Source organism: Bombus fervidus, chromosome 13 (assembly GCF_041682495.2).
Source record: "Bombus fervidus isolate BK054 chromosome 13, iyBomFerv1, whole genome shotgun sequence".
Classification (NCBI taxonomy): Eukaryota; Metazoa; Arthropoda; class Insecta; order Hymenoptera; family Apidae; genus Bombus; species Bombus fervidus.
Window position 1 is genome coordinate 6,535,363 of NC_091529.1, and position 16,199 is coordinate 6,551,561.

Sequence of the window (16,199 nt, forward strand, 5' to 3'; positions counted from 1 at the left end):
TTTATTTAAGCTGTAGAAATATAGAATTTTATGTTTTTTGGAATTTCATAGAAAAATTTACTTTCAATTTAAACATTGATTAGGCATGTATAACCACTGATTAGTCAATATATGTATTTGACTTTATCGACTACCGGTAACTTTTTTTAAATTTTAAGTTATAAAATGTATATATATACGTATATAAATATAAACATAAACATATATATATACAAAAGCATATTTCACAACAAATAAATAATTTGATAACAAATCTAGTATACCTTTAAGATACGGTAGAATAATAATTTCGTTACATCTTACATCTTACATTGCATTTTAAAATATATATGTACATTAAATTTCACCAATGTGTTTAAAAAATTCACGTTTTGTTCCATCAAATTAGAATTTAAATATTCTCTATATAATTATTAATATCTTATCTTAAATAATGTGATGGTAGTATGTAATATGCTATATGATAATCCAATATTTTACAATATAATATAATATGATAAGTATTATATAGTTATAGTAGCATGTATGTGTGACCATGTGTGAGAGTAACTATGACTCGTCGTAGTGTGCGTATGAGTAATACACTAGTGAAATGACTCCAGTGAGAGCGTAAGAGAGAATCAGTAACAGTTTCAAGAACGCGTCTCGCTTAGGAGTAGCTTCTCGTATGTTGCTCTCTGAAAGGGCAATGATACGATGAATACTATCAGGTGTTTTGTGTTCGTTTTCGCAATTGCAAGTAATTCATTCTCCTTTGCGTGTAAGTACATATTATTATTAACTGTACGAAATTTTTCCTCCGTAAGAGAAATAATTTTCCTAAAGATGATTCAATGCAGCCAAGCCCATTTTACAACATGGCGTAGTAGAGAATTAATGTATGATAAACTTATCGAAAAACGAGCAAACTTTTGTTTCTAATTCAACCAATCCATGAACCAATATTCAACTTAAGAATTAATATTCTTTAGAACTTGAGAAATGAATTGCATTGCGATCATTCATTTATTGTATCCTAATGTACGAATGTACATATATTGTTAGAGAAGCATGATATTTTATACTGATTACATAAAATAAAATTCTTTAATCCTATTATTTAAAATTGATAGGTATTTTGTATTATATAAAATGAAGGTATTATATTGAATTTATAATTGTTAAGAAATTACTTTAATGATATTTGATATGTTGATGTATATCATATTATTAATTTAAATATAATTTTTAATTAGATGATGAATGTAACGATCCACTTTTGGACAGAGCTCACTTAACAGCTACCACATCATTACCTAACAGAGGTCCAAAAAATGCCAGGCTCAATGGTAAAGCTTCTTTAATTTTTTTGTCATATTATATACTGCATTTTCCCTTAGTTATATTGTTCAATAACATTTCTTATGTTATCTTCTTGTACAAGTTTAGAAATATTTGATAATTTGTAGTTTGTTGCTTGCTATCTATATATTATATTTTGAAAAAGTATGTGATGATGTATACCTGTTACTAAGATTGCTTTTCTTTGTCTATATTTATTATTAAGTTTAATAGCAATACAGGTAGTGTATTATCCACATATTATGTATCTGTATATTTAAGTTTAGACATAAAATTTGATTTGTTTGAAAAGACTTAAAACTTAAAGAAATGCTATTCTCATCAACACCCACATACATTAGCCAATTAAAAGAACTCCAGACCTGAATTAGGTAAAATGAACTTACTGACTCATTGCAGAGTTATTCTGTGCATCTGATTTCTTCTTAAGCAACAAGCACTAGTCACACAAATGATCATTATTAATAATTAATTAATAATCCTTTAATGAATACTTTATCAATTAGAAATAAATATTGTTATTTATTAGAAAAGTAATCCAATGTCTTCTGTCTATTTGCTCCAGGTGGATGCTAAAGAGTAGCCTGGTTTTTTAAAAGACAAGAGCCTTTAAAAAAAGCAGTGCTTTAATAAAACAGAAGCAAATAACAGTTTGCAGAACTTTAACCTGATTATAAATCAGGGTTAAAATTAATATTAGTAAACATGTTTCAAAGTATTCGGTGGGCATTCAATTGGAAGGAATGGAATCCCAGTGAAAAGGACTTTGCTTATGCTATTTCTTGCATACAGTTAGAGGAGAAACAAAGATTAGGCAGATTTGTGTTTCGTAAAGATATTAGGGCTTCTCTTGCAGGTAGATTAATGATGAGAAAATTTGTTAATGAGTATGAACATATTCCATACTCTGCTATAGTATTTACAAGAGATGCATATAATAAACCTATTTTAAAAAATGTTTCCTCAAATTTGTCTTTTAATATATCTCACCACGGTAATTATACAGTTTTAGCAGGTGAAACGAGGAATATAAACTTAGGAATAGATGTAATGAAATTCGAATATACTGGTGGTAAACAATTGCCTGAATTTTTCCGTATAATGAATAGAAATTTTTCACCTTTAGAATGGGAAGAAATAAATATGTTCTCTAACGACTTTGATAAAATTAGTATGTTCTGCAGGCATTGGGCATTAAAAGAAAGTTATGTGAAAGCTATAGGTAAAGGTATTACGATTGATCTTAGGTCAATGTCTTTTAAAACTAATTCAGAACTCATGGAAAATTCAGTTACAACTGATACTGTTTTATACATAAATGATGTAAAACAAGATTGGTTGTTTGAGGAAACATTATTGAATTCCCAACACTGTGTTGCTATAGCTTTGCAAAAAAATGGAAAAGCACCAAACTCGCAAAAGAAAATATTTGAATATGTAAACAGTGATACACTCTTAGCAAATGCTATTCCATTATTTTCACAAGATCCTAAATATACAGAAGAATATTTCAAAAAAAAGGAACATCCATAACTTTAAATTTTATATATTGTTACATTAGTTTCTTGTGAGTAATGCTTTTATGTATGCGTGATAAAGATGTACAGATATAACGGTTGCATTTAGTTAGTAAATTTAATAAATATAGTTAGAAATATGTGTCCAAATTTTATTTTACCTCCTTATAAAATTCATAGTTTCATATGTACACTTAAACATTCACATAAATGTATCAGATTATTTACTATTAAATTAAGTACAAAATTTGAAAAATTTAAGATTTTTGAAAGAATACAGTTTTTACAGAATATTGAAATTAATTATAAATTTCAATTTAAGAACTACAAAAGATGCAATAGAAAATTTTAAATTCATTTATTTTATGTGCATACAATACACAAACCTGTTACTTTTACACATTTCCTCTCTTTTGCTTGGGAAAGGGAGTTTTCCATAAATAACACATAACATATATATTTCCAACTTATATATATGTATTTCTTTTAAATGATATTGCTTTCAACTATTTTAATACACAACTTTGAAAGGTATAACTTAAGTATTACTTGTATTTTTCAGCTATGAATATATTTAGTTATATTATAATTATCTTAAATTCATTACATGATAATTATAGTAGTATTTAATTCTCTGATAACCCTACTTTGTTAAATATGACTGCTTCCTTAAGTTCATTTTGAGTTGCATGCATGCGTATATGTTGTGGCGTAGGCGGAAGCGCATGGACGGCTAGCAGTTCAGACTTTGGTCAGTACCTTATAATCGACCTGGGTCAAATAATGAACATCACAGCTGTGGAGACCCAGGGACGAGCAGTACAAAATGAGTATGTTATGGAATATGTTATCAGTTATGGTACAAATGGCCTGGACTACGTTGATTACAAAGAAGAAGATGGTAATGTTAAGGTAAACTGAACCTATACAATTTTTGACTCAGTGTCTGTGCTAATATAGCCATAATCCATGAGCAGATTTGTTGAAAAGGTATATTGCACTTAGTAACTAATATTAACTAATGACTAACAAAACTCATTGCACTGTGATAATGCAAAAGACTGGGTTTTTGAAATTCAGTATGATATTAGTTAAGTATCTTTAGCATGAATGAAGTAACGAATGAATTTCCATAACATTGTATCATAAAAACTTCTAAGTAGGTAGATACTGTTTGCATGTTTAACACAACACTGTTAGTATGCTTCTTCATTTGTACAAATGAATACACAACAGCTTTTATCTTTTTCATGCATTTCATACCAAATTTCTGAATGATGTAAATATTATTATGAAAAATAAAATTTTATGTGTTATAACATAAAATGTTTATTAAAATAATTATTTATTAAAATATAAACACAAATGATAATCATTATGTTACCATCTTCCAATGACTCATAACACTTTCTTTCTTTTACTTAACTGCTTTGCTTCTACTCTTTTCCTTTTACACATGGACATGGGGCTGGGCTTTGCAGGAGGTTCTACGTGGTCACCAGAGCTTAGCAGTTATGATCAACATCTTACTGTGGAACTGGGGGACAGATATGAGATACGCAGCATAGCTACACGAGGTCGTGCACATACTAATGAATATGTGACAGAGTATATTGTCCAGTACTCTGATGATGGGCAAGCCTGGGCCAGTTATGAAAGCCAGGATGGTGTAGATGAGGTATTAATAGAGATATTGACTATAAAGAAACGTAGAACTTTTCTGTACAGAATCATTTTTATCTTTTGCTCCAAGATATGATATACTTGCTACAATATTGTACATATGTAATATAACATTTACATGTTATATATAGCAACGTATTTTTTAGTAAAAGAATTATTTCATTATTTCTAAAATTATATATTTTCAGTGAGAAATACATAGCAGAAGTGCTCTCTTTTTATTGGTGGAGGCACATTGGGAACTATGATTCTACTTTTATATATTAATAATTTCTTAAATCTCACATGTTTTAAAAAATTAAAAAATTTCCTTAATTTCTAATAAATGCTCAAGCATATAGCTTGAAGATCTTTTTTCTATTTGTGAGGACTTTTCTTAACTCGAATCTATTAAACACTATACATATATATAATTATTTTAATAATTTACATTTTTTACATGATACTTTCAATAGAATGTTTAACATTTGCTTTCATGCTTCTGCACTTATAAATAACAAAGCTATACTAACATAACTATAGATAAAAGCATGCCAAAATGTCTACCAACCTAATCTAATTTATTTATGCATTACAATTTAGGCATAAATGTTGTACTTAAATCAAACATAACCAACTAACAGATTATGTAAATGTTAACAAAAATTCCAAAGTTTTTATATAACATTATACAAAAGAAACACTTCGTTTTTGAAATGATTATAGTAAATTTAACAAAGATTGCATTTCATTATTAAATAAGGGTATTCGTCTTCTTTCTTTCCTTATAGATGTTTAAAGGCAACATAGATGGTGATACTATAAAACTTAATAAATTTGAAGTACCAATTATTGCACAATGGATAAGAATAAATCCAACCCGATGGCGGGATAGAATATCGTTAAGAATAGAATTGTATGGATGCGGTTATGGTAAGCAATGATAATAATTACTTTCTCATACCAAAAAATAAAAATAATAGTGTGGTTCCTATTTTCATAGTGAATAATTCTCTTGAAAAAATGTTTTAAGGATGACTAAAATTTAGTCTTCCAAATCAAGAAATTCTCTTAATATGCCAAAGTCTTTACTTAACTAATTTTTTCTTTTTGTAGTGTCCGACATTCTTTCCTTCAATGGTTCATCTCTTTTACGGTATGATTTATTGAGGGAACCAATAGAAACTGACAGACATTTTATACGCTTCCGGTTCAAAACGAACAATGCAGATGGTATTTTAATGTACTCTCGCGGGACACAAGGGGATTACATAGCTTTACAATTAAAAGACAACAGAATGATATTAAATATAGATTTGGGGTCTGATATCATGACTAGTTTGTCTGTTGGTAGCCTTTTGGATGACAATATGTGGCACGATGTTCTAATATCGCGTAACAGGAAGAATATCTCATTCTCTGTAGATAGGGTATTAATTAGAGGAAGGATAAAAGGAGAGTTTCATAGACTGGATTTAAATAGAGCAGTAAGTAGCTAAATAATGTATAATATTTTTTATTACATTTTCAAATCTATAATATTAATTAATTCAAATACCTTCACCAGTTATATATAGGTGGTGTTCCTAACAAACAAGATGGATTGGTAGTCAATCAAAATTTTACAGGGTGTATAGAAAATTTTTATCTAAATGCGACTAGCATTATTCACGATTTAAAGGAAACAGGAATTACCGGGGAAAATCTAAGATATTACAAAGTGAATACGCTTTATAGCTGTCCAGAACCACCTATAATCCCTGTAACATTTTTAACTCATGGCTCATATGCCAGACTTAAAGGATACGAGGGAGTATCTTCTTTGAATGCTTCCCTCACTTTTAGGACATACGAAGATAGAGGAATTATTTTATATCATCAATTTACTTCACCTGGTTTCGTAAAGGTATGTAAATTTATTTTCATAAGATGAAAATTTTCTGTATCAAATACATGTTAATAATGTTTTATATTGTATATATTAGCTATTTTTGGAAGATGGTAGATTGAAAGTTGATATTCAAACGAAAGGAAGTCCTCTAGTAACCTTAGACAATTTCGATGAAAAATTCAATGACGGAAAATGGCACCAAGTTATATTAACAATTTCAAAGAATAACCTTGTTCTAAATGTCGATGGAACACCTATGAGGACGAGACGTATATTAGATATGATCACAGGACCTGTTTATATGATTGGTGGTATGACAGGGATAGAGAGCAATCGCGGTTTCGTTGGTTGTATGAGAATGATTAGTATCGATGGCAACTATAAGCTACCAACCGACTGGAAGGAAGAGGAATACTGTTGCAAGAACGAAATTGTCTTTGATGCATGTCAAATGATGGATCGTTGCAATCCAAATCCGTGCAAACATTCTGGTATATGTCGTCAAAATTCTGATGAATTCTTCTGTGATTGTGCCAATACAGGATATACAGGAGCTGTCTGTCACACTTCCTTGAATCCTCTATCATGCGAAGCATATAAAAACATAAACTCAGTCAGTCAACGAGCAGATATCAAAATAGACGTTGATGGAAGTGGTCCTTTGAAACCATTCCCGGTAGTTTGTGAATTCTATACAGACGGACGCGTGAGGACTATCTTGCGACATAACAATGAACGCATTACACCTGTGGATGGATTCCAAGAGCCGGGTAGTTTTGAACAAGATATTATTTACGACGCGGACATGGATCAAATCGAAGCTCTTCTTAATCGATCCACAAATTGTAGACAAAGGATCAGTTATGAATGTAGACTTTCCAAATTGTTCAATTCTCCAGGTAATTATTTATTAATCTATTAACAGAGATTTAAATGTATGATTTTCGTCGATGATTATATATTTTGTATTTGAATAACGTAATATAATATAATTTTAGTACCGCAAGGAGATTATTTCAGACCAAACTCGTGGTGGGTCAGTAGAAATAATCAGAAAATGGACTACTGGGGAGGAGCATTACCAGGTTCACGTAAATGCGAATGCGGTATACTTGGAAATTGCGCGGATCCTACAAAATGGTGCAATTGTGATGCTGACTTGGATACTATCTTAGAAGACAGTGGAGACATCACTGAAAAGGAGTATCTTCCAGTTAAACAATTACGATTTGGTGATACTGGTACACCGGTGGACGATAAAATGGGTCGTTACACGCTTGGGCCACTTATTTGTGAGGGAGATGGTAAGTTTGAAGCATTTTCCACGCATTATGCATGTAAACCAGGATATTTAATTTATTTTAAATTGTTTGTAAGGTTCTAATTTACCTTGGTTGATTACCAAGGTAAGGTCAGGTAAGATTCATACCATTTAAAGTAGCTATTTAAAAGATACATTTGCAAACATTTCAATGTGTATTGTATCTTTGTAAGTACATTAGATACTGTAAAATAATAGTAATTAGCATTTTAATTATTGATTCCAATCCACTTGTATTAATGTTCAAACTTTTGTAGTCACCTCTATTTATTTGTACTTAAATAACAAAAGTATTGATAATTATTCAGTATAGAGGAATCAGCTTCAATGATATTTACTTTAATATGTAACATAGAAGTGGCCATCTTTTTGGGTAATATTTTATTTTACAACAAATTTCAAGATCAATGTTATTGGAGCTGATCCCTCTGCCTCCTTAATCCTGTCCCATAAAATAAATAAAACATTTCGTTTTATTGTAGATCTGTTCAAGAACGTAGTAACATTCCGCATCGTTGATGCTACCATCAACTTACCAACCTTTGATATCGGTCACAGCGGTGATATTTATTTCGAGTTTAAAACGACTGTCGAAAACGCTGTTATAATTCATAGCAAGGGACCCACAGATTATATAAAGATTTCTATAAATAGTGGAAATCAGATTCAGTTCCAGTATTTAGCAGGTAGTGGCCCACTTACGGTCAGTGTACAGACCTCGTACAAATTAGCTGATAATCGATGGCATTCCGTGTCGGTTGAAAGAAATCGTAAGGAAGCTAGAATCGTAATTGATGGAGCGTTAAAGAATGAAGTAAGGGAACCTCCGGGGCCAGTACGAGCGCTTCATCTCACATCGGATCTCGTGGTTGGCGCCACGACAGATTATAGAGATGGTTACGTTGGGTGTATCAGAGCTCTCCTTTTGAATGGTCAGTTACAAGATCTGAGAAGTTATGCTCGTCAAAGTTTATATGGAATTTCTGAAGGTTGTATGGGTAAATGCGAGAGCAATCCGTGCCTTAACAATGGCACGTGCCATGAAAGATACGATGGATATTCTTGTGACTGTCGATGGACTGCATTTAAAGGTCCAATTTGCGCAGATGGTATGTTTCTCTCCTTGATAAAAATTAACATAAATATTAGGTTATCCAAAAAGTGTCTTTCTTTTACAAACAAGTCTTTTACAACAACGTATCTTTATACAAATATGAAACCTAATCCGTCGAACGTTGTAATCTTTATCTTGATAGAACAAAATAGATCATACGTAATTCCATAAAATAATATAAAACGGAAAATGTTATACATCCTTTATTTCCTTATAAAACGAAAGAAACTTTTCGGACGACCTAATAAATTTTGGGAAATAATAATTCTTTATACCTCGTTCTGTATGATTCTAAAACTATTAAAAATTGCGTATTGAATATTGTGTATTACATTGAGTTTTAACGTTAAAATTTGTTTTATTATAGAAATTGGAGTAAATATGCGTCCAAGTTCAATGATAAAATACGACTTCATGGGTAGTTGGCGTTCCACTATCTCCGAAAAAATCAGAGTTGGTTTTACAACGACGAATCCTAAAGGATTTTTACTCGGCCTGTTTTCGAACATCTCTGGAGAATATATGACAATTATGGTTTCAAACAGCGGGCATTTGCGTGTCGTTTTCGATTTCGGTTTTGAACGACAAGAAGTTATTTTCCCTAATAAGCATTTCGGTCTGGGACAGTATCACGATGTTAGGGTAGGCAGGAAGGATTCAGGAGCGACACTCATTTTGCAAGTCGATAATTACGAGCCGAAAGAATTCCCCTTTAACATTAAAACCTCAGCCGATGCACAATTTAATAATATACAATATATGTATATTGGAAGAAACGAATCCATGACAGAAGGTTTTGCTGGTTGCATATCTAGAGTAGAATTTGACGATATTTACCCTTTGAAGTTACTATTCCAGGAAGATGGACCTGGAAACGTTCGTTCTTTGGGTACTCCTCTCACGGAAGATTTCTGCGGCGTGGAACCAATCACGCATCCGCCTGATATCGTAGAAACTCGTCCACCACCGCAAGTAGACGAAGAAAAAGTTCGAGCTGCTTACAACGAAACCGACACCGCGATTTTAGGAAGCGTGTTGACAGTCATTATTATAGCATTAGTTATAATGGCAGTACTTATAGGAAGATACATGTCAAGACACAAAGGCGAATATTTGACCCAGGAGGACAAGGGTGCTGAAATAGCACTGGATCCAGATTCAGCGGTAGTTCATTCTGCCACTGGTCATCAAGTTCAAAAAAAGAAAGAATGGTTTATTTAAGTACGAAGTTAGATATTTCGCTATGTCGATGCTAGAATATATAGATGAAATTATGCTTATAAGTGCACTTTGAAGTGTCATAATGAAAGGTTTTATAGGAAGGATAAAAAGAAACATAATTCTACTGTTTCGATTTAATGACAACTGTATAAAACTGGAGACTGGTAAACTTAACTAATTAGCACGAACAAATTTATCGAATCCCTTATAATAATGAAAATATTAAAAGATAACTGGACATTAAACATTTTTATTTTATTGATTTTCGTCATAGTAGAATTATCACAGAAGATAATATAAAAGAAATAATATACAATTATGAGTTCAAATATTACGTTAAAAAGATATAAGCATGTAGAAATATCTTATTTGTATTAAGTGTACCTTTGATATTTTTTCTGAATACTTATTAATGTCAGTCATCATATAGCTAGGAATAAGAAGTAGTAAAACATCTTTCGAATTGCAGACTGTTATTACTTTACATTATGAGGTGCATAAATATTTATTATGTACATTGAAATTTAGATTGACCATCGCGACAGGATACTATGTTAGGTTAGATACTTGTTTAACATTTTATTATTTTAAAAATGAGAACAGTTACTTGTTTCTTTTTTACTCTGTTATATCAGAGTTTTTACCTGTTAGCGTTAATCATAGGAACATTAACAAATGAACTGATTTTAAAACTCATTAAAAAATTTATTGGCTATGCTATTTTTCTATCAATGACAACAAAGTTATTTGTACATATATAAAATATTTCTAAATCTTCAGAAATATTTCATTACATGTAAAATACTTTTTTCTCTCTTTATTTTTACGAAAAGTGTGTTCTCAGTATTATTTGTAATGCTTACCGTCCAAAGTGCATTTTACTTTTTCTTTATATTTATTTTATTTACATTTGTTTATTATGTATTTACAGATATTTTATTTCTTTCGTGAAGTGTAACAATCCGAATTCTATACTGTAACTTAACATTAATCTTATCAAAACTAATATTCGTATACTATACGTGTAACAGTGAGAGTGTGCTGTATATATATCATTTTTATACAAAGGAAATGTTTTACTGTAATAATATGCCAGTGTATATTTTATATACTGTATTCAGCAGAGCGCATGTGCTGCTAAATAAAGACAAAAAGTCGTGATTATGATTTTGTAACAATAAGTCCTTGATAAAAACTAGTTAGCTGAAGCACGTAGTTTGTAACAACAAAGATTTTGTAGAGTTGCCATAAACTTAATTTTACACTTTCACATATAAACTACGAAAAAGTTAAGTGCGATAAAAGTATCCAACGTTCCTGAAGAACGTAAAATTTTATTTTCTCATAAAATGTAAGATGCTTTAATTAGTGAAACTCTTAAAATATAACAATTAACGAAAATACATTGTACATAGTAATAGAATTACATTTTTTAACTGGAATTATAGAAACTGTATATGTAAGTGAGAAGGAAGCGAACGAAATATGCGATGGTTATAGAAAACTAATAGTTTAACTATCAGTTTAAAATAATATAATTACAGAAACGAAAAACAATAAAAACACTTCAACGAACGAATCTCATTCATTAATATTTACCACAGAAATAACATGTTTACGATTTTTCAAATTTGTAATTCAAACAAAATTTTGAAGCTAGAAATAGATTTCTTTACATTAAATCAATATTTAATAATAATAACAGTATTATTATAAATTTCATATTATTTATTATGGAAAATTCTTGTTCATAGAAGAAGTCTAATCTATCAGAAATTTGCAAATATTTAAGCTTTTCATTTATTTAGTATAAATTATTATCTATGGATTCTTTTGATTACATAGTATATATTGTACACGTATCCGAACCTCCGTCAACCGATCCTTTCAGCGACCACTGGTAATCATGTCAATACATAGATAAAATATAAAAATACTTTATATCATAAAATATATAAAACTTTCTAATAGAAAAAACAAATTTTTCGGATATAAACACGAATCTACCTTTTTTTCGAGTCATATGTATATTAAAAATTAACCGAAGAATATATTTCAAGTCATACATATCGTCATATCATTTTAAATAAACAATTAATTAGATATGATTTGAGTTATTCATTTTACGAACATAGAACGAAGATAGGTCTAAGCACGATTGAGGGAGGATTAAAAGTACAATTATATAATATAAGTATATAGTATATTATTACGCATATATTTGAATATGTATTCAAAACTTTGTTCTAAAATAAAAAAATTTTGTAACATCAACATACGTACATATATGAACATAATAGTACTTCATTATTAATTACTCAAATTAATATAATGCTACCACTTATACTAGCCTCGCTCATTATTTGTTGTTTCATCGTCATCAACTAGATTTTCGGTATCTATTAAGAACGATAAATTTTAAATAAGATTATAATAACAGAAATTACAGCACAAAAATTCATTGCTTATTACCTGAATCATTATCACTGACCACTTGAGGTGAAAGTTTACAACCTTTGGCTAAGTAATGTTTTAATTTACCAACACTGGCCAAAATTAGTCCTAAGAATGGGGGTGAAGGTTTTAAGGGTCTAGACAAATATTCTGGGTGGAATTGCGTTGCAACATAGTAACTATGCCCTTCCAATTCTGCTATTTCCATACGTACATTTTCCTCATCATGACCTAGCATAAAAGAAAGGCAATATATATTAGTTTAGTGAACATTAAAATTCGTTAAAGTTACAAATTAGAAAATGAATGTTAATTTACCTACGAATTTCAATCCAGCTGCTTCTAAATCATCGATATACTTGGGATTAATTTCATATCGATGCCTATGTCTTTCTTCTATAAAATTCTTATTGCCATACAGCTGCTCTACATATGAAATAATTCAAAACACTTATGAAAATGAAAATACATTATATTACATAACAAATTTTTAAGCAAGAAATTGCTAACTTATAAGAGAATTATTTTCTGTAAATCGAGTGCATCTTTTTCCAAGCCTCATGGTTCCACCCATTTGTTCTGGATTATATTCAGGCATGTCTATAACGAGGGGATGATCAGTTTCTGGATCAATTTCTATACTATTTGCATCCTTTATGCCTAAAACATTTCTTGCAAACTCAACTACCGCCACTTGTAAGCCCAAACAAATACCAAGAAAAGGTTTATCATTTGTTCTACACCATCCGCATGCTTCCATTTTTCCCAGCATACCTCTTCTGCCAAATCCACCTGGTACTATAACACCACTAAATATAACCCAATTATGATAAACAAATTTGAAAGAAACAAAATGTTATAAAATAATAATAGAAAGAAAAATAACTTACTTGCTTCTACAAAGTTGATGCCAGGCTTCATGGTATAGTACAGGATCTATTGCTTTTGTATTATGTTCTAAATTATCAGCCTCTATATACTAAAATTATAGTTATACAGATATGACAATAATCATTATATATAACAATATATTTGATAAATCAAATTAATATTTAATTTTACTCAAAATAAATGAAAAATAAATAAAATTTAATATTTAATAAAAAGCGGATACTTTACTGTTAACTTGAGCTTATAGCCAACTTGAATACAAGCATGTTGCAATGCTTTTGTGACTGATGCATAGGAGTCTTCTAATTTTGTATATTTTCCAACTAACGCGATGTTTACTTCTTTTCGTAAATGATCAGTGCGATCCGCCAAATCTCTCCATTTCCGCATAAAATATCGGGGACGTGGCATTCCAATATTTAATTGTAACCTGTTATTTAGGAATTCAATAACACCTTGAGATTCCATCAACAAAGGAACACGATATATAGATGACAAATCATGTATTGTTATCACCTAATCATAATACATCAAAATTTCTATTAGTCTTTTAGCCAATTTTCTTAAAGTTTTATTGAAATGATTAAGGAATATCACCTGTTCAGGAGCAACATGACAAAAATTCGAAATTTTTTCTTTCACACAATCGCCTATTGGTAGTTCAGATCTACAAACTATGAGATCTGGAGACAAACCCAAACCACGTAATTCTCTCACACTGGATTGAGTTGGTTTTGTTTTTGGTTCTCCTGTAGATTTTGGCTAGAAAAAACAAGAAATATTCAAGAAACTTATAAAAAAGAAAAAGTAATATTTGTATCCTTTATATATACATTTTTGCTTTCTAAACAGGCATAAACGTTATTTATATCTGGTTGTAAATTTTACAAATAATAGTTACATAATTCTAAGGATTAAGAATAAACTACCAAACATGTGTTTGGTACTTGGCAGGAGTTCAAAGTCAAGGTCTAGGATGAAAAAACAGAGTTACTTAAATAAAAAGAGTTTCATACTTGTGGCACTAACGATACATGTGCACAACAGAAGTTTTCTTTTTTTACTCTAAATTGAAATTGCCTGAAAGCTTCTACAAAAGGCATTCCTTCAATATCTCCTATGGTTCCACCTAATTCAATAATGCAAACCTGAAATGAATACAATGTAGATTAATTTTGTATCTTTTTCTTTCCACTTATTTGTAAGTGTTATTGTACAACATGAAATTACATCTGGTTTATCACCATCCTTTGTTACAGATTGTTTTGCAACTCTTTCAACCCATTCTTGAATGGCATCTGTTATGTGTGGTATTACTACAGAATAATAATAAGCACTTATTATCAATATGAATTATAAACTTTATATGACACAGACATATAAACTTTTATTAACTTTATATGTCTATAAAAAATGTCTTACCTTGAACTGTTTTTCCCAAGTAATCGCCATGTCTCTCCTTTGATATTACATGTTGATAAATTTTACCTGTCGTGATATTATTATCTCTGTGTAAAGTAATATCTAGGAAACGCTCATAGTTTCCTAAATCAAGATCTACCTCTCCACCATCATCCAATACATATACTTCTCCTGAAATGTAAACAATTTTCATGTAATCAAACTAACATCTATAACATAAAATTAATAATATATTTTTTTTTAAATTAGAGATAATAATAACCAACTTGAAAACAAATTTCATAATAGTTTAATTGTACACTGAGAAGAAAATGATTAATTAACGTCATATTTATTTAAGTACATTTTAATTCAATACAATCTTTACATATACAAATAACAAAATTAATAAAACTTTTCTTTTATGTTAGAATTAAAAATGCTGTTAGAAATATAGCACGTGATTATAAAATTGGCGGTAGCAACGTGTAAAATGGCTTCTCACACCACATGGCTATATAAAACTTTAGATTTTCGCAGAAGTGTTTTCGAACATATCATTCTAATCAGATAAAATATTAAAAGATAATAAATGTTTAATAACGTACCGTGTTCGTATGGAGAAAAGGTGCCGGCATCGATATTTATATAAGGATCTATCTTAATAGATGTCACATGAATATTGCAATGTTTAAGTATAGTACCAAATGAACTTGCAATAACACCTTTGCCGACACCACTGATCACACCACCGGTTACTAGAATATATTTCATATTTTACAAGCGATCTATTCTACGGAGAATATTTGCATCAACTTCTCTATACGCATTTGTTATTCAAAGTTGTTCAATTTCATTGAGTAATATCTGGATCCAATGAGAACACAGCCTACTCTTACTGTTTGTTCGCGATAAGAAGACTAGGCAAAGGAATGCCAATCTGATTGGTTATTTCTGATAGACCTAATAAAATTGTAAAGATAAGTACATATATTGGCCAAAAATATCACATATACAAATATGATCATATAGCAACACATGACAGTCAATGAAAGAGCCGTCCCACATGTTGTACTATTAGTTCTATTCATGATCAAGATTTATGTGCCACTTATATTATTTGAAAAGATAGGAGCGTTATGGCGGGATTTTTAAACGTACAATATAAAATATTCTAAAATTATTTTATAGAAACTGAAGCAATATATTTTTCTAATGTTTATAATTTCCTAGCATTATAAATTCTTGTACATCGTTTAATCCTTTATAGTAGTTTTAGTAATAAGAAAACTTTAAAGTAATTGAACTGTGTAAGTTGTTTCACTTTTTCTAATAATTGAAGTTGAAACTTTAATTTAAAAAAACATTAATTAAAGTACTAAAACA

The 16,199-nt window shown here is 30.0% G+C and overlaps 3 protein-coding genes across 4 annotated transcripts; 2 read left to right on the forward strand and 1 right to left on the reverse strand.

The window, feature by feature from the left end:
* The first annotated feature begins 578 nt into the window (after positions 1 to 578).
* Nrx-iv (neurexin-4) lies at positions 579 to 11,642 on the forward strand. Of its 2 annotated transcripts, none has more exons than XM_072015848.1 (10): positions 579 to 760; positions 1,236 to 1,328; positions 4,340 to 4,536; positions 5,312 to 5,453; positions 5,637 to 6,007; positions 6,088 to 6,426; positions 6,506 to 7,310; positions 7,410 to 7,715; positions 8,215 to 8,841; positions 9,214 to 11,642. In XM_072015848.1, the coding sequence occupies exons 1-10, from the start codon at positions 697 to 699 to the stop codon at positions 10,065 to 10,067; spliced, it is 3,798 nt and encodes a 1,265-aa protein (XP_071871949.1). In that variant the 5' UTR covers positions 579 to 696; the 3' UTR covers positions 10,068 to 11,642. The 2 variants fall into 2 exon arrangements, with proteins under 2 accessions (XP_071871949.1, XP_071871948.1); XM_072015847.1 differs by lacking the exon at positions 4,340 to 4,536 and adding an exon at positions 3,574 to 3,770 and having other exon boundaries at positions 580 to 760.
* On the forward strand, positions 1,913 to 2,998 carry LOC139993795 (L-aminoadipate-semialdehyde dehydrogenase-phosphopantetheinyl transferase). The gene has a single exon (XM_072015856.1). The coding sequence runs from the start codon at positions 2,047 to 2,049 to the stop codon at positions 2,872 to 2,874; it is 828 nt and encodes a 275-aa protein (XP_071871957.1). The 5' UTR covers positions 1,913 to 2,046; the 3' UTR covers positions 2,875 to 2,998.
* A 192-nt stretch (positions 11,643 to 11,834) lies between the features above and the next one.
* Positions 11,835 to 15,728, reverse strand: Ctps (CTP synthase). The gene is made up of 11 exons (XM_072015853.1): positions 15,422 to 15,728; positions 14,835 to 15,005; positions 14,643 to 14,728; positions 14,429 to 14,560; positions 14,010 to 14,174; positions 13,641 to 13,928; positions 13,412 to 13,500; positions 13,032 to 13,330; positions 12,840 to 12,947; positions 12,540 to 12,752; positions 11,835 to 12,466 (listed from the first exon to the last, which is right to left on the reverse strand). Exons 1-11 carry the CDS (start codon positions 15,585 to 15,587, stop codon positions 12,414 to 12,416), a joined length of 1,770 nt encoding a protein of 589 aa, XP_071871954.1. The 5' UTR covers positions 15,588 to 15,728; the 3' UTR covers positions 11,835 to 12,413.
* Between the last annotated feature and the right edge of the window lie 471 nt (positions 15,729 to 16,199).